The 19,569-nt window shown below is 42.5% G+C and overlaps 1 protein-coding gene and 1 long non-coding RNA gene across 7 annotated transcripts in view; one reads left to right on the top strand and one right to left on the bottom strand.

Annotated features, from left to right (window-relative positions):
* Positions 1-2,857, top strand: part of LOC122526189 — a 61,380-nt gene extending 58,523 nt beyond the window's left edge. The window contains exons 2-3 of the long non-coding RNA XR_006305986.1: positions 1,800-2,070; positions 2,784-2,857. This is a non-coding gene — a long non-coding RNA (uncharacterized LOC122526189). The remainder of the gene's footprint in view (positions 1-1,799; positions 2,071-2,783) is intronic.
* LOC122526187 overlaps positions 1-19,569 on the bottom strand; it is a 179,663-nt gene that overhangs the window by 60,753 nt on the left and 99,341 nt on the right. For 2 of the 6 annotated variants that reach the window (XR_006305985.1, XM_043649403.1), the window contains exon 4: positions 5,074-5,215. The exons of 3 other annotated variants lie outside the window; for them this stretch is intronic. Coding sequence is in view for 2 of the 3 variants with exons in the window: in XM_043649403.1 (XP_043505338.1) it covers positions 5,074-5,215 (142 nt within the window). In the remaining variant the exon portion in view is untranslated. Of the gene's footprint in view, positions 1-3,390; positions 3,703-5,073; positions 5,216-19,569 lie in introns of those variants that run through there. One more of the 6 variants, XM_043649400.1, reaches the window with a different exon arrangement.

The following is a 19,569-nucleotide window of genomic DNA, read 5'->3' as shown; positions in this document are numbered from 1 at the left end:
CGCGAGTTAAACACCCGCCAGCAATCTTCCGTGACGAGTAAGCTCCCCCCTCCTTCCCTCTCTCTTTCTCTTTCTGGTTCTTTCGCGTAAGTGAGCGTGAAACGTTTCGAGAAAACGCTTCGAGAGATTCTCTTACGATATCGACTCGTTCGTTGATCGGCTTCGTTGAGCAAACGCGCTCGACCTGGAAAAACTTTGTCCCCCTGTCCCCTCGACCACCCCCTCCTCCCCTCACAATCCCTATCCTTATACAAGAAACTTTGTTTCTCTTTGGTATAGTTCCCCCTTCGGATTCTCGCTCTACCCCGAGCCACATCGTTTCTTTCCTCTCTCTCTCTCACACTCTTGTTAGTTTTATTCATTGTTCGTTGTCTGTCTCTCTGCGAGAAAAGTCGAATGAAAAGTAAGAGGAGAAAATAAAGTTTTGTTTGAGTAAGATTATAACGTAAGAATTTCTCTAATTTTATTTAAATCATATTCCATTTGTTTATTTCGTTGTCGCGCGTGATCAAATTAATCATCTTTCAACTCGAGTAACGTTAAAACCTTTCTCTTCTTTATCTAAATTATTTTGATTATTTTTTGGGCCGACACTAAAGGCAACGGGCTAACCGTTGAGAACCCCTGTTCGAGGTCGAGAGCACTTATTCGGGCCATAACTCCCGTACGCGTCCTCCCTCCGCCCGGTTTCTTCTGTCCTCCCGCCCTCATAAATACATGAGGCTGCGAATACGTAGAGGAGGAGGTGGAGACTCGATGCTGAGAGGGAGAAGAGAAATAATAAGAGGGAAAGAGAAAGAAAAAGAGAGAGAGAGAGTTGGGAGTCGCGGCTTATGGAGTAGGTGGAGAACGAAAACGACGACATGCCGTTGTCGTTGTCGTCGTCATCGTAGAAGGGAGGAAAATGGGGGTGGCGGAGGGGGTACGGTATACGAGAATCCAAGGACTTTAAAACAAATATATCGCGCGTAAATCCAACGTGGATATAAGTCACAGCCCGAAGGGATCCCCGAGATATATTCCGTACGACGAGCAGAGCAACAGAGGAGAAAAGAAAAAGGAAAAGAAAAAGGAAAAGGAAAAGGAAAAGAAGAAAAAAATAAAAAGAAAAAGAAGGTAGGCAAGAGGAGGGTGTGGGAGATGTAAAATGTTGAAGGGAAGAAGAAGAGGGAACACACCGAGAGCAAATCGTCGCTGCTTTGCTTTACATATTTCCTGCGGAATTGCTTCTGTCACTCGGTGAGACACGGAGTGAGAGAGGAAATGAAAAAAAGGAGCCCCGGAGGAGCAGTTATTTAAAGTCGCATTTCTCTTACTTCCTCCTTCCGTCGTTCCCCTGTTTTAACGACATAATCTTTCATCGTTTTCTACCAATTAACGACGGACCGGTTACATCGATGGGATTTATTTCTTCTTCGATTAACGTTCTCTACGGTTTAACCAACGAGTATGAGAAATATCCGTTGATAATAAGATTTTGCAAACGATTATATTTTCTTGTTTTCTTTTTTTTGTATACGAACGTTAACGTTAATATATGAAGGGAAAAGGGTCTGTACTAATTTTTTCGTCTAGCCAATGTACGTATCGGTAGGCTCATCTTTCGAGCACCTAATCTCGAACAGTTAAAATTCTATTGGAAATAATTTCTCGAAGAATAACATTATAGCGAGTCTTCGAGACACGTAACACAGCTCGCTGTTATCCGTCGTAAAAGAGAAAAATAGAAGAAAAAGAAATAAAAAGCCGACACGGAAATCAAGAAAATTTGGTCGACTCGTGTAACCTCTCTTTTTCAGTATTCGTTTCACGTCGGCAACGACTTCGTGGTGTACATCGGTCCAAGAACGGTTGGTTCATTTTCCGAATGGCATCGAAAATAAGGCGTGAAAGTGTGAAGAAGAAAAAGAAGAAAAAGAAGAAGAAGAAGAAGAAGAAAAAGCAACTGACTGAGAGAGAACGATAACGGAGAAGGAAGGAATATTTTTCCGGCAACGGGGGAAACAAATTACTTGGGAATTACTCGCCTGGGATTGACGTTTGATTGCGGCACTGCATCTCTGCCGAAGAGTAGGTAGAAAGACTCTCTTTCTCTCTCTCTTTCTCTCTTGTTACGTTTTCCGTTAGCTACTGCGCGCGCATACACCTACAAATACGGACACTAATACATGCAATAGTCCTACACACGTGCACACACACACACATTTACGTACGATAATCTCACCCTTCAACTCGTACGATTTCTCCTTGTCGCTCCTTCGCACGATAGTTTCGCCAAGTTGCTCTCTCTCCCTCTCTCTCTCTCTCTCTCTCTCTCTCACCATTGCCTTTTCCTTCCTCCTATCCACCATCCTCATCTCCTTCCTACCTTCCTTCCTTCCTTCCTTCTTCCCTCCCACCTTTCCACGATTTCATCCGTTGCTCCAGTTACCTCTCGCTTTTCGCATTATCGCCTTTTTCGCTGGGCGAGCCTCGCTTAATTCACTGGAAATTATTCATTTGCCTAATTGCCGACCCGACGAGCTCACTCGTTCTCGCTCGTCGGAGACATCCTCCCGTTTCTTCTCTCACGAAGCCCATTCGCCTCCTCTTCCTCTCGTCCGTTCGTTCGTTCGTTCGTTTGGTCTCACCGACGATTCTCAACGCGACAATTCTGCATGTCTAGTTCCATCTTCGTTTCTCTTTCTATACGCAGTAGCAGTTACCTACTAGATAATATATATATCGTTCTCTCTCTCTCTTTCTTTTCCTTCTACAGTTTTTCAACGAACAACTTTTTGCAGTCTCCTAATGACCTCGCACCACCACCAGCAGCACCACCACCACCACCACCCCGTGGCAATCGTCGATAAAAATCTGATGGCTCAGCCAGAAGGAAAGTTTCGATCGCGCAAAAGTTGTGCCTCAGATCGAGGAAATCAAAGCGACGATGAGTGGATTGAGTTGGCGATGGCGATGGAGATTGGGTGGGAGAGGGAAAAAGAGGTAGGACGAATTTTAATCACTTATCGACTAGTGCGTTTCTCTCTCTCTTTCTCTCTCTTTTACTCTTTCTACCATTTTTTTTTCCTTCCTACGAAGGAACTCTAATCTTTATTACGAGCGAAACATACTTTTCCGAGCATTCTCGGTCGCTTACTTTTATTAGATTATTTAAAAGACGAATAAGTTTGCCGAGCAAGAGGGAAGAAAGTAAGGAGGTAAAAAAAAGAAGAAAATAATAGCAAAGAAGAAAAGGAAAGGAAAGAGGCAGCAGAGGAATTACAGAGAGAAAGAAAGAGAGAGCGAGAGAGATGTAGTAGGGGGTGGTAAGGTAGAAAGAGAGTAGAGAGGATAGAGAGGGTGTAGAGAAGGGTAGAGAGGGCAAAGGGTGGATGCCCCGTACTGGACCGACCGTACATACCCCGTGGGCGAGTAGCAGGATTCATGAATACAGGAGTATTTGTGCAGCATGCGCCAATATATAGTGCGAGGGGGCGGCACGCCAAGCAACCAACCCCCTTCGCAGACGTTCCATCTCGTCGTGTTGCGTGGAGACTTTGGCTTTGCACGTGCATACATTGCTTCGTGGCAGGACTGGCATCACGGTAGCACTGGCACCATCCTGGTGCATCGTGCATCGTGCATCGTGCATCGTGCATAGTAGAAGCGATAGGATCAACCTAGACCCGATCCAGACCACCATCGCTATAACGAACGAACCTGACAGAGATTCAGAGAGAGTGAGAGAGAGAGAGAGAGGCTTTGCGTGTGCGCGCTCGCAAAGCACGCTAGCAAAGTCCCTGGGGGCTTAATACAGTATGCACGTCCGTCCTTCGCAAGCTCGGCCCGACATGGGCTCCAACTCGCTACCGGCTAATATTCCACGAGAGAGAGAGACAGAGACAGAGAGGAAGAGAAACGGGGGAATGGGGGGAGAGCCCCGAAGCTACGTGCCTGGACTTCGAAGTCTCGTTGCGAACCGCGGAAACTAAACGGCAACGCGTATACTCCACGTATACGCCATTGCTACCGGATACCGTCTATTTTCCTACGTCGACAGGCAAGTACGAACTCTCGTGAACTTTCAATCGATGAGAGAGAGAGAGAGAGAGAGAGAGAGAGAGTCAAAAGTAGAGTTGAGAAAATAGAATCGCGTCTATCTTCTTACTTCGTCGATCAGACGTGGAACATTTCGAATGCAAACTCTAGTGAGAATGAAATTACTCAAGGTACTTATAGTTGAAGAATTCTTAAACGAAGTTTTTACGATTGCCATTGTAAGACCGGGAAAATGTTCGTTGAATATTATTTGAAAAAATTAGATATAATCGTAGATCGTGGTTTTATATCGTTAAAAGAAGCAAAAATAAAAAACAAACGGGCAAATTTATTATTAAAATAATATGTTTTCTAACGTAATATAACGAGTAATATAATATTTTCGAACGATCATCGTCATTAAAAGCATCCATAGTTATGTTTGTTAGATTTTAAGGGGGTCGGGAGTAGGAGGAGATAGATGGGTGTCAAAGGGAGGTGGCGTATTCGCGATTAAAATCTGGCGGTACGTTGCCGCAAACGACAATGGATTTGGAAAGTTCGTTTGCGTTCGCGTTTGCCGGCTGCCGGATGGTTTTAAAGTCATCGTCGATGGCGACCGAAAGCGTTGCTGGTAGTGGTGGTGGTGATGATGGTGGTAGTAGTGGTGGCATTTGGGATGGATAGGGGAGGGCACCACAATGGCAATGCATGGAACAAAGCCTATCCACGGGTAATTCGAAATTCGTCTCTTTCTCTCCCTCGCACACACGCACGCACACACACACACACAATATCGCACTCTCTCTCTCTCTCTTTCTCTTTCTCTCTGTACCCGAGCGTTCGTAATTAACGCTAACCTCCAATTCGAAGGACTGATTAAAAAAAAAAAGAAAGAAAAAAAAGAAATTGACGGCGTATAATTGACCACTGGTGTCAAGGACGCGTCGTCTAATTCATTAAAGATGTTCAACTTGATGTCTATTGTTATAAATATTGAATACTCGTAGAAAAAAAATGTCTGTAAATTCTTTAATCTGAATCTGTAAATACCTGGGTTGTCTTCGCACGAGGGTTTTTCCCGAATGAACGGTAAGGCCGGGAAGAGGTTTGTATCACCGGTTGTTCCTCGCACGGTTGTATCACTTTTCTCGATAATCCCGAGTACATTTCCAAATGTTCGAACAAAATGATTCTACAAATAAACAATGAAAAATATAATGAATCTCTCAAAAATGTTTATCGTTACCAAATCAAGATCGACGGGGTATCGAAGAAGTAGATATAAAAAACTGTTTCAACAGGTAACACCATTGAAAGCGTGGAAGATAAAAAAGGGAAAAAAGAAGAAGAAGAAGAAGAAAAAGAAGAATAAGGTGAGTAGAATCGTGTGAAGCATTGCGTGGATAAAATTATTTTCCCGGAAATCGTGAGGAGCGCCATTGTAAAGATGTTTCGCGAATCGATTTCGCACTGAAGAGACGGTGGGAGAAGGTGGTGGTGTGTGTGCGTGCGTGTGTATCGGAGGAAGTAAGATGATGAGAACGAGATGGGGAAGATGGTGGGTGGGAGGGGTAGGTAGGAAGGTGCTGAGATAAAGACGTTTATACTTATACGTAGCAGGAGCGAGTAGGTAGGTAGGTAGGTATCTTTATCGCGGCTCGATATCGGCGGCAATTGAATGCAACAAAACGGAAGGGCAACGGCAAAGCGGCATCAATGAATATTCATCGAGTGTTTCTGACGGCAACGCCTCTCCATCTCTAACACCCCGTCCATCCGTATTTCGTCTTCCGCTCTATCTCGTTGCTGCTCTCGTAGCGAGCTCTAAAGAACGAGAAAGATGGATAGATAAAGAGTACGAGAGAGAGAGAGAGAGAGGAAGAGAGAAACGGAGGAGGGGAGGGTGAAACGGTAGATCGGATCTGTGTAGAATAATTGCCAACTATTCCAAGCACGCAACTAAGCGAAGAAGGAATGTCGGAGGAGAAAAGAAAAGTAGGGAAAGGGGTGGGGCGGGGGTCAGGGAGGTAGAGGTGGGCGGATAGGAAGAGCCAAGCTAGGGAGAGGAGAAGCGGATAGGCGGAAAATGAGAGAAACAAAGAGAAACAGAGGGACGGAGCAGCGGGCCGAAGGAGCGGCCGAAGGAACGAACGAAGGAAAGACCGTAGGGAGGCTTCACCGAGAGGTGGAGGGGAGTGGCGTCCGTTCTATCCAGCACGTGCGCCTGCGAGAGAGAGAGCGAACGAACCAGAGGGAAGGAAGGAAGGAGGTACGGCGAGAGGGAACCTTACGTATAGACGACGTCGTCGTGGGAGTGAAAGAGACCCGAAGGGAAGGAGAGAGAGTGGGAGTGCCCAAGATGGCGCCACACGGAGTGCCGTTGCCGTCGTTCCAAGAGGCAGCAGGAGGAGACGATAGCTCAACGGAAAGAAAGAATCAAAGTGGGAGAGAGAGAGAACCTGGACCGAGCTGGAAAGGGTGAAAGATAAATGACGTGTCCACGGCCACCTCCGCCACGACTTCCACCACCATTGCCATCACTAACACTAGCGAGGATTAACTACAGTTACTACTAGTGCCGCGACGAATACTAACACCGTTCTCTCGCCAACTCGTCGTCGTCGTCTTGGTCGTCGTCGTCTTGGTCGTCGTCGTCGTCGTCGTCGTCGTCGTCTTCGCGAAGACGTGACGAAGGAAAAGGAGAATGAGTAGACGATGCGAGACCTCCATTAAACATAAGCTTCTCGCTTGCTTACCCTCTGGCCTTTCTGCTTTTCGTTTCAGCCTTCAGGATTTCTTGCCGTCGTTCGTTTAGTCATAATTTCACCCTTCGTATGCGGTACTCTTGTGGACTGGATTAACCGTAAAACTAGGCCTTTGAAAGCTCCGCTCTTTCGTGGCCCGAGTTCTCTCTCTCTTTCACTCTACACGTTAATGGGAAACTTGGAACTGGCCTTCTGCGAATTTTAGAATGTCATGCAGAGAGAGAGAGAGAGAGAGAGAAAGAGAGAAGTAAATTCGCGTGTAGAGTTTAACTCCTCTCTATATTTTGCTTTTCTTTTTAAAATATTTAAAATATTATTTGTAAAGAAAGATCATATATATGTATACATCTACGGCAAAGACGAGACACGTTAGTCAAAAAATGTAAGTAAAGAAAGTGATAAATAAAGGAACTAACGGATGATAAGGGGTACCGGTCGTCGTCTCGCATTTCTCAAAGTCTCCTACTCATCGTTGATCGCGCGTCGCGTTGTCGACGGGGCGTCAAATTATTCTGCGATTAATAATCCTCGCGTTACACGCGTGATCGGCCCTTTATTCCCCACGGTGCGTAGTCAGTGAAGCGCGTTCACCATCTCTACCTCGACTGGGCTCATCTCTCGTCGTCGCACCTCTTCCTTCCTTCCTGACAATCCCCGAAGAGGTATCAATACCTCGTAACGCGCGCGATGTGATTGTCCTTGTGTAACGCCTAGCCTTTATCGCTCTGCGGGACGTATATACATATATATATTTATATATATACACATATTTATATATATATATATGTGATATCGATCGATACCTGCCCACGTGGCTCATACCATTCCGTCGTTCCTTTCACTAAACATCGTCCTGCTTAGAACGTTACGATTAATAATGACAAACTCCTAGTATCGTATATTCGAGGAACATCAGAAATATTAGATATAGTTTCCTACCTCTCTATTAAACACTTACATGCTTAAATAATTATTATAACCCGATCTCATATATTGAATTTTGTAATTAATTATTTATCAACTATTTGACAAATCGATTATTATTATTATTCTCCATTTGGGGTGATCTAACGATTCGTTGAAAAATAAAAAAAAACAAATAAAATGCGAATTTGATACGACGGGGGTGGCATACACGATCGATCTTGATCATTATCTCGCGTAGATAATTACGAATGATCCGCGTATTATAATGCTTTATCGTTTTTCTCAATGGAATAATATAATCGAACATCGAACGTAAATTTGACGTCGTCATTGCATTTTCTGATGCCTTATTTTTTCCGTAGTGATAACGAGGATGAGAACGAAGCGGAAATAAAGCTATTATCGAACGGATGACTTACTTCGTTCGTAGTAATACGCAGAAGATGATCTGGCGTCTTATTCTCTCTTCTACATCTTTGTTCCTCTTATTCGTACATCGTCATTTCGTATTGCGGGGGTGGGGGGTGGGGGGTGGGGAGAAAGAAGAGACGGCAGACGGGGCAGTATAAGAAAAAAAGAAAAATTATATAGGAAAAAGATTTGGTCGGTTGTGATCGGGTGAAATCTTTTTGAAGAAAAAACAAAAAGCGTGTTGGAGCATATATGACCGCGCAAGTTCCGATCGATCATTATCGACCGTCCAAAATTACGATTGACTTACGTAATATAAATAAATATTTTATTTATGCTTCAGATATTTTTCGTCAACCAAATCTCCGATGAAATTTCAGACGTCGTTGCTCTATCAGACAAATCTTTGGCTTTTCCTTTTTTTTACGCGATAACGAGTACACGGTAGGTACGTCATAATGCTGTTATCGAACGGATGACATAGTTCGTAATAATATGCCGTAGATTAATCTCGCATCTTATTCTCTCCCTCTCTCTCTCTCTCATAGATCCTTTGCCCTTTCCAATTCCGTACATCATCGATTCTTATTGTGCGAAGAAGAAAAAGCAGCCGGAAAAGATGGAGAATGAACGAAAAAGAGAAAGGTGGGAGGAGGGGGGTAGGAGGAAGAAACGAAGCGTGGAGAAGCTCGTACGATTCGTACGTGTGGAAAAGGGTGATATCATCCCCCATAATGCGATGCAGGCGCGATGATCCGGGAGCAATATACCTCGGGGACACAACGGGATTCTCCGTTACATCCCGAGGACCCCCCCCCTGGCAGGGCAACCCCTGCCAGGACTACGAGAGGAAACGGCCGAGATCTTCTTTGGCCCCGGGACACCGCGATATTGCTTGTTTTATTCGAGCGTGACACCCATTTTTTCTAACCCTCTACCCCTCCTCCTCCTCCTCCTCCTCCTATTCCTTCTCAACCAGCTTCCTATCTACTAGCTTAATACGTCTAAAAACGAAGGGGAGGGGAAGGGGCCGTTCGGAAAGAATAATTTTGTCGGATATTTAATCCCCGAGGGTAAAATGACCGTATTCGGCCAATATGTTAGGGTCATGGTAATTAACGACGAATAAATTAATTATCTTTTTTCTTTTTTTCTTTTCCTTTGTAAATTAAGCTAACACCCGATCGCGTAATAATTCGCGAAACATCGAAGAAATTTCGACCTATCGAAACTAAACTGTCTTGCTATCGTTCCTCTTCAATTTTTCGAGCAAATGGAGCGAGATTCTTCGTATTTGAAAGTTGCTCGGTTTAAGTAGAAGTCAAGGGTGGGAGACTGTTGGAAAAGGGCGGAGGAAAAAGTAAGTAGATTTTTCACGCGCTACTCGACTTTTCGCAACTTTTCCTCTTGACGTTATAGGAATGCGCGGGTGATGATAAATCCTAAGAGATAACTTTTAAAAGGAATAATATATCTTTAGAGATAGGCGGAAATTAATCCGAAATATTAATATACATCTATATAATTATATTAATAAAAATAGAAATAGAAAAAAAAAAGAAAGAAATAATAATACAAAATCCGTCTAAACGTATAATAATAAAAATCTCTTAATACATCAATGGTGTTTAATAATGATAAAGATAGCATCTTGCAAATTTCAACAGACATTCCTGTTCAAATAAATTCGATATATTCCAAAAGTACGGATGCTTATTTATCGTGTCCTTTTTGCATAGCCATCGAATTCCGTTACAGAGATAGAGTGATAGTAGAAATAGCATAAGATGGAAAGAAAAAAAAAGAGAAGGAGATAGAAAAGTAGAGGATAGCAATAACCATAGAGTTACGTTGGCGGTCTTAGGAAAAGCAACGCGAATCGGAAGAAAGAAAAGGATAGATATAGAAAGATAGAGAGAGAGAGAGAGAGAGAAAGAAGAGTCTAGTAAATTTATCAGTGGTCATCCGAGGGCGGAACTGTCGGGGACAAATTCCATCGCGAGCGTCGCCCTCTTTTGCGAACGAGCAGGACGAAATGTTAGCCGTGTGGGTGGTTGGCTGGCTTGCTGGCTGGCTGGCTGACTGGATGGTTGGATGGCTGGCTGGCTGGCTAGTTTCCATCCCCTCTCGAGTCACCCTTTCCATGCGAACGGCGTAAGTCATTGCGGCTGACCGGAAGTCACGGGATCACCGGAACCCAGGATATTTATGCGAGCGCACCCACCGACCGGAGCATTACCCGTAATAAGGAAATTGCGAATTTATTACTGGACCACTCTTTCTCTCTTTCTCTCTTTCTCCTTTTTCCCTCCCTTATATCCATTTCTCTCTATTTCTCTTGCCTTCACTCTTATCTCTCCCTTTTTCTTCTTCGTCTTCTACTCTGAGTCCTCTCTCTCTCTTTTACTAGAGACCACCCTACGAGCTGCGATATTGTCCAGCAGAGAGACGACAGGGTGGGATTCGACCAAGAGTTATTTCGGCTTTTATGGGTCGAAACTAGCCTGGGTCATCCGGCACGGTTCCAGATGACAAGGGAAAAAAGTGCTGGAGAAGAACGTAGACTCTGCTACTTGTCAACCAAAAGATATCTTCTTTTCTTATAACTCGACAATATCTCTGTCTCTACTATCTTTAGCAAACTTATGTAAGTATTTATGCAATATGACAAATATGCTATAACGTTTTAATAATCGTTGTCATTTTTAAATAATAACATTGAAATTCATTAATATAATATCATCGTGATAGCTACTCCGTCATATGGGATTTGTTTTATTACCACGGATTATGATCCTAAATCTTTCCGATGGATTCCGTTTTCTCGGCCCCTCTCTTTCTCCCCCACCCCAATCCACGAGTTTTTTTTTTATGGATTATTGTTTTAGAATCCTTCGTAGGTGATCTGGATTTTGTACGCCGAGGCACGTACGAATACCTACTTCGAAAGCCGGAAGACACATTTCCGGGAGTTGACATAACAAATTTATCATGTAACACCTCACGACGACGTATCACGATTCTAAATGAAATATCCGTCATATTATATAAAAAAGATAGTCCAATTATTAACGAGTCGTTGATTCGTTCAGCGTATACTACTATAAAAGAGGGGGAGAAAAAAACAAGTGTGTACGCTGATTACATAGGTGTTCTCTTAATTAAAAAAAAAAGAGAAAAGAAAAATAAACAGCCCGCGCGCGTGTTGGAGAGGCCATTCGTAAAAATAAATTTCGAGAATTATATGAAGATTTACTTAACTTTTGTTTCTTACCGATTTTGACAAAAATCGCATGGGACGACGATGTGGCATTTGAAGGAACGTTGAACGAAGAAGAAAACAGACAGACAAGTATCGTAACCTATCTCTACGTATTGAGAGAATACCGAGAGAAGGAGAAAGAGAGAGAAAGGAAGATAAAGAGATAGGGAAAGGAAAACGTGTCACGAGATCTGGATACTAGGAGCTAAAGCCACGGGGGACTATTAGCACACATCATCGACAGTCGGCTCACTGTTCGTGATGCGTTTGTATTGTTGTGCCTGGTTGAGCGTTGGCAGGAGGCGTGGTTTCGCGATAATTCATTCTTGATTGCACGTCTGATACATACGACCAGTAATTATACCGCGGTGTCGAGTGCATTGCCCCGTTCACGAAATCATTCGCACGTAGTGCTTTATATACATAACTAGGTAGATACATATATATGTATATATATATACATATATTTACGTCGAATGAAAATTCTACATTTCACGTACTTCCAAACGTTGATGCAATTTTTTTTTTATATTCAACCAAAATCCATTCAACTCGAGACAAATGTGATATTTTAAATATTTGAAAAAAAAAGAAGAAAAAAATAATGAAAAATAACGCGAGAACTCGATCGAATTATGATAACGATATAAAATAATACCACCTGAATTATATCTAAAGTGGAAGGAAAGGAAAAAATAAAGAAAGAAAGATCTACGGGATTGATAAGAGCGTGGATCGAAAAGTTAACGACTACGATTACGCGGGTACCATTAGTCAACTGGTGTGGGTCGAAATAGCGCTGACTCGCTATGAGACAAGGTTCTCTTTTTCCAATTTCTTTTTTAGTTTCTTTTTCTTCCACTCTTTCTCGGTCTCGAACATCAGGTACTATTATTTCGTAATCGTGACGCTTCGCCATCATTAAGGCTGGGTACCCTGACAAATGACGAGTTAGAGCAGCGACGGTCGACAACGAGAATGAGAAGAAAAAAGCGAGAGGAGGAGGAGAAGGAGGAGGAGGAGGAGGAGGAACAAACCTGGTGATTCTTTTTCTCCCATCGAAAACTCGAAACTCACCTTGAAATATTCTCGCGGAGCGAGCATACGAATATAAACGCGGGCGGCGGCACAGATGATACACGCATACATACATATATATGTGCGTGAGCCATGACCGCGTTTAAAATATCCTTGCCGAAGTCCGAATCGTGCACGACGAAACACCTCACGGTCGGTCGTTTCGAGCACGGCTTAGGAGGATGAAGGGGGGGCCAGGCGGGAGCAGAGGAAAGTTATTGATGATGCACGAGCACGGACAACGCCGGATACTGGATACTAACGTAAGTCTGTTTTCATCCATCAAGCTAAAGATTCAAGCCTAATATCCCGAACACCACCACGGAGAGCAGAGAGAAAAAGAGAACGCGAGAGAGAAAGAGAGAGAGAGAGAGGAGAAACGTGGCTCTGCATTTCTAATTCGTCGTGTCTGCGTTGGGCCAATCAACGGCAGCCACCACCACCACCTCCGTTCTCCGTCGACCTTCGTATATTCGAAACTCGACCGGTTGCATTTTTTTGCTCTTATTTCATCGTCTACTCGAGAATTCATAGCAATGGAATACCGAATCGTGAAATGCGATGTCAAGATTCGATCGGTAATTTTTGTAAAGACTGAAGAAACGGCACGCGATACCTTAGATTCCCAAAAGGGCTGGAGAGAGGGAGGAAAGGGTAGATGGATAGGTAGGTAGGAAGGTTGGTTGGTTGGTTAAAGGGGCCATAGCCCCCGAAGAATTTCCGCTCTATAAACTTCAAATCCAATCTGTGCCAGTACATCAAGCGAGCAGCAAACATAAGCTTGGCAAAATATTGGCGCTACGTTTCAACGGCGCGTACATTTCAGCTCGTTCGCGAGATGAAGAAAAAGAGAGAGAGAGAGAGAGAGAAGGGTGTTGTCTCTTCGCAAAGTATTGCCGAAGTCGTTCTTCTCTCTTTTTCTTTCCATTTTCGCCTAAGTAACTTGCTTTCTCTCTTTCTCTCTCTCTCTCTCTCTCGCACACGATACACACCGATACATAGATCGTAGGTACATATGCTGTGCCCGTGAAACTCCCCGTAGGCTGTTTGTTCACTTCCACACATGGGCCTGGTATTATGCGAGCTTGATTGCCAATCGTAAACGTTTGCTTTCCTTACCCTCCTGACTCCATTGGATAGCTAATGTTACTCCTTCGTTTCAACAATTTGCACTAACTTTAGTTACCTCGACGATAGAATTTTCTTTTTTATTACTATTAATTTTCATTAACTTTACTAGTCGAATATTGTTAACGAAATCTAAGGCAATTCTAGTTTAGAAGTAAAAAGCGATTTAGATTTAGATCGATATAGAGTAATCTCTTTCTTATCATCGAATTGAAAGTAAGAAATGTAACACATTGCAAAGATAGAAACAGAGAAGAAGAAGAAGAAGAAGAAAAAGATATTCGAGAAGACGAAAATCTATTTGAAACTTCGACTCGACGAAGTCTTCCTCTCGTTCGTAACTTAGTGGCTAGTAAGTTTGCAATTAAATCCTGGTAACTACGTTCCTGTTTTTCGATCTACCTCTCTACTTCTCCCTTTCCCTCTTCCAGCTTCCAGATTCTGGGCTAACTTGTTCCCAAAAGTTGGATTAACCGACGAGAAGTGGAAGTTCGGTGTGCGGCAGTTTCGCGGGTTCTCCGCGAACTTCTCTCTTCAACTCGATCATAGGCTCTTCTCTCGATTCCCTCCTCCCACCCCCCATTCCCCTGGTCCTACCTTTCTCTCTCTCTCTCTCTCTCTCACTCATTTGGTTCTACCCTCTTTCGTATTTTGTCGTTTCGCGCGTAGGAGCGCGCGTAGAAAGCGCGAGAGGGTCGGAATCGAACAGATGCGGTTGTAGTTGCGTTTAGGGATAATTACGAGTCGTTCGAGAGAGCCGAACTTTGAAACGCCGAGCTATCGCGCCATGTGCCGATCGAAGTGCTCCAAACTTTGCCGAGTGGTAAGCGAGAGTCTGCTGCGAGACACCGTGCCAAGCGTTTACTTGCAACGCTTTATCTTTTCATACAAAAAAAAAACTAGAGAGAAAAAGAGAGAGAGAGAGAGAGAGTAAGAAGAAAAGAATATATACGATTCTTTTGTGTTCCGTTTTATTCGAGTTTAATGGGATACATTTGGATAACGTATCAAGTGGTTTGTAAACAGTTTCTTTCTCATCAAAATATCGGTATATATTATAGTATATTGATTTAACTAAATAAAACTTAATCGTTCCAATAATATATTGTAATTTGGATCACGTTAACTTAAACGTAGTAATTGATTATAATAAATTAAGCGTTAAGAACAAAAATGAAATAACGAAAGTGGTTGTAGAGAAACTATGGGAACGCAGGAACAAAATTGACTGCAACAACATGGAAGCCGCAAGTCGGATGGCGTAACCGAAATTACTTAGCCGCCCTTTTCAGAGCCAACCGAGGAGAAAGAACTTGTTGCACGGCTAAGCCGCGGCCGTCGGTTAAAATATCGGAAATTTAAGCATCAGTCCCCCCACCCCCACTCCTATTTCCAACCACCACCACCACCATCGTCGCTACAACAACCACCACCACGACGACGAGCCGGCATGGATTTACGTTTCGTCTATTCCTCCTTCACCCCCTCCTCCCTCCTTCTTTTATTATTTATCTTCCCAGATTTTTAGCCCGCGTGATCCCGATCTTTTTATCTTATCGATTTCGATTCGATTCTCGCATAAATCTATTAAATCGACTCTTCCTATCGATTATATACTCTTGCCATCACGATAATTTCCGATTATTCCACTAATGCAAACCTTCTATGGTCCATTGAATCGATATTAATTAGCATGGATTAGTATTCACCGTTATTTATTACTACGATTATACACGTAAAACCGAGTTGTTCGCTCGTCTCCATATGTAGATATAACTCCAAAACACCTCTCTTCCCATTCTCGCGTTCTCTCTTCCCTCCTCCCCACCAGACCGCTCTTTCTTTCGATAATCAATTTCCAGCAAATAATTGAACGATTTTACCATTCAAGCTGTTCGATACATCGGCCATAGCGTTGGGAAAAACGCGTCAAAACCTGACTCGTCTGACTTTAGAAAAAAAATTCCGTAAAAAGAGAGAATAGGAACAAGAGAGACAGAGAGAGAGAGAGACAGAGATGAGTGGGATGATGGAAACGAAGAGAGAGAGAGAGAGAGAAGGAATTAGCAATAACAATAATGGCGGTCGATAATAACGAAATAGCGAGGACAGAACGTAGCTGCCCGGCATGCCAGAAAAACAGGAGGACAATACGTCAACGCGGCGAGTATAACGATTCTTCGAAACAATAGGCTATCCTCCGTTTCTAATTAGACGTCATTAAAGCGACTCATTCGCACACACTGGGAACGAAGCTTTAATAACCACTATCATCGAACGGATTCATCGATACGGTCGACACGTATCCGCTGTTAATGCTTCGCAAGACCCTTCTTCTCTTTCTATTTATCTCTGCAATATCTATCTATCCTCTCTCTCTCCTCTCTTTTCCTTCTACACCACCTCCTCCGACTCTTCTCTCGTCTCTTCAACCTATCTACTGCCAGCCTCCTCCCCCTTCCCCCGACCCTGACTCCCATCTAGAACGGGACGCGCATCATCGCATTAATTAGTTCAAATTAGTGTTGTACCTGCTAATTGTCGAGCATATTGTTTCGAAGCGCGAAACGAATTCATTGTCCTTTGCGTGCTCGGAATCGTCTACGTCGACAATGACGATGACGATGACGATGACGATGATGGTTTTCTCTCTCTCTCTCTCTCTTTATTTCTCTCTCTCTCTCTCTCTTTATTTCTCTCTCTCTCTTTATTTCTCTCTCTCTCTTTCTTTATTTCTATTTCTTTACCTTTCCCTAGAGAATTTCCTCTACTTAACGCAAGTATATTATGTTTGGCTGCGAAAATTGAGTGGAAGTCAACGAGGGAATCCGTAGCTATTAAATAGCTGGGAAAAGTCTCTTGGGTATTCGCGGTTACAAGCAATAAAGTTGACGATCGGAATTGTTATAAACCGACGTGATCAGGACTCAGCAAGATTCGTGAGATGAAAGAAAGAAAGAAAGAAAGAAAGAAATAAAAAAAGAGATAGAAAAGGGGGAAAAGCGGATACAAGAACAGCGGCCATTTATCTTTTCCCTTATTTCCCTCGATGATTTTCAATAAAGGTCTTATTAATTATTATTGTCATCATCGTCGTCGTCGTCGTCGTCATCGTCGTCGTCGTAATACGTGCACGGAAATCGATCGGCTCTTTTTTTCTCTTCCTATTGTGAATCGGCGCGAATATTATTATGCGCGCGTGTACCTTGTTTTTTATTCGATTAAAAAATTATTCTCTATCGAGAGATTTGTTCACGTATGATGAAATCATGACGCGACGATGATTATGATAACGATGTCGTAACTATGATTCTCATAGAGACCTAAATTTATATGCGTTTGATAAATATAATTAAATATAAATTATATTATGTATATATAAGGTATATTATCCTTGACTATCTTTTTATATAGTTTTTATCACAACAATAATATACAATAATCCCCTATTCAATCATCCGTGAATCCCCTCTATGCTTTATATACAATTTATACCCGAAGCGCGGCAAATTTGAATTAATGAAATTTATTTCATTAAATATATAAAAATGTTGTTTGTTCGCGTACTCGAGTTGAGAAAATAATATTTCGGATGTAACGCGTAAGATAAAGAAGCAAAAAAGGACGTTTCCCTGGGCCGAATCCCAGGAAGCGAGAGACGCCATCGCAAATCCACCGGCGAGCTAAACGATTTTTCTCACAAGCAGTAGGTAGTCGTACACGTGAGACTACCTGCTCGGATTCCGACAGGCCCTTCGTAAGGGCCGCCGTGCTCCAGTTGGCAAAAAGGTTCCCACGACATAGGATACGTCGTTCTCCTCGCGGCCATCTTAGATCGTGCATGGAAAGGGAGAAGAAGAGAGACGAATGCGTCTCACCCTCCGTCGATCTCAAAATCTCGAAATACGCATGGAGATCTCCCCTTTCGTCGATTAATTTTTTTTATATACTTCATAGAACATATCGATGCTATTGCTACTGCTGCTGCTACTGCTGCTGCTACTGCTTCAGATAGAAAAAAAATATATATATATATATATATATATATTGCTAGGTAATTCGAGATGTGTATTGTTTTTCATCATCATTTTCTCACAGCATTTCATCGAATAATATTAAAAAAAAAAAAAAAATAAATAAATCGTTTTGGAAAAATTCGTCTCGAGTTTTGTCGATAAAAATCAAGCGCAATTAAATACTACGCTCGTGTATGGTTTCGTGGTTTTACGAACGTTTGGAAATACTTGACACATTATTGACAGGAGAAGCGAATAATCAACGCCTTAAGTTTCATGATTAACATGATTATTAATTTTGCTAATTATCGTTGAATAAAATATAGACATTGTTTGATGAATAAATGCATGCATATTGGATATACAACTGACAAATTATACGCGAAATTGAGACAATATATATATCATGTATACCATATATGTAGCGTACCATAAAGAATGCGTTAACTAGTAAGATGTTCGAATTAAAACTAATGTTCAACCGACGTTGAACAGGATGAAATAGATGTTTTTGCAAAGCGAGCACCTGGTTATGGTCTGCATAATAATTTAATATGCTGCAAACGAGTTTTCGCTACCTGTGTTTGCTTAGTAACAATATCTGAAAGGATCAGGTGCATTGTATCGCGAGGTAACCATTTTGTTGACGTCGTTGACCCCATCTCTTTTTTCATTATTACCTGCTGCAGACGAAGTGCGGTCAACAAAGAGATCATCTGTCGAGTAGTGAGCGAACGGTAGAAGAGAAGGACGTCTTCTCTCTTCGTCAATGCGATCGAGTGAAGTACATAGGACGCGACGAGCACGTAAAAGCGGTCCAGCTACTGCTCTCTCTCCATTCTCGAGGAACTCCGAAGAAAGGAATGCTAACAAAAGCGGCAACGAGGAACAATTTGCAACAAAGTGCTTTTACAGTGCAACATCCTTGTCCAGGTTCAATACGAGGTAACGAACACGTGTGAAAACTACCGAGTAACAACCAATGGAACACGGTGTTTCCTACGAGAAACGTTGCTGTTCTGAGATAATTATTGCGGAAAGGTTTTACTCGCGATTGAGAAGAAAAGAAATGGCATTTTTGGAAGAATAGTTTGTTGGAAAACACGTCAAATGGTTTGCGCAATCAAATTAAAAGAATCGCGATAGGATAAACCGAAGAAACACATTTTGCTATATAGGTAGAAGATATCTATGATCAGTTTCATTTACGATGTACTACGATCAAGATTAGATCAAAACCTTCGGATTAGATCAAGAATTCCTTGGACAGTTGCCGTGGATCGTGGAGCGGACATCGGCATTGTGATGCTTCCCAGGGATCGTTAATCAAGTGAGAACCACTGGGAGTGCTCATTGTGGGCGGGTTATTAATCAAATGAGAACTACTGCGGCCTATTGTTGGATTCTGGCAGGGGTTCCATGACAGGAGAGCAAGACAGAGAGGAGAGCCCACTGAATGAAGAGGGAGGAAAAGAGGGAGGGAGGGAGAGAGAGAGGAGAGTAAGTGGAAGTGGGAGATATGGTCACTTCTAAAGAGGGACAAAGAGGGAGAGAAGGAATATCATCAAAGAGAAGAAAAGGAAAGAGAGACTCTTCGTATCGACCAAAGTTCGAAAGAAAGAGATACTTATATCTTAGTTACGTATCAATAATGAATTATGCCGGATAAAACCAAATTTCCTTACGATAACATTTCTCACAAATGATCCTAATTTCATTCTAATGTTTATTTTAAATTTAATTTATCTTAAAATAATGATTTCAATGTAAGATGCGAGATCTTTCGGTAGATACGTTTCTAGAAATACATTTATATTCTTTCGTCATCCGAACGATGAGATAATCCGTGACAGTTTACTTAGAGTCAGTTAGTTCGGAGATGATTATCGGAAAGATTATCGCAGAATCTCGTAATATTTTGTAAAAAGTGACAAGGGGCGTCGTGAAAGATGTTGATTTA

Source organism: Polistes fuscatus, unplaced genomic scaffold (assembly GCF_010416935.1).
Source record: "Polistes fuscatus isolate 324 unplaced genomic scaffold, CU_Pfus_HIC Scaffold11, whole genome shotgun sequence".
In the NCBI taxonomy this organism is placed as follows: Eukaryota; Metazoa; Arthropoda; class Insecta; order Hymenoptera; family Vespidae; genus Polistes; species Polistes fuscatus.
This window is presented reverse-complemented; position numbering and strand designations above follow the sequence as displayed.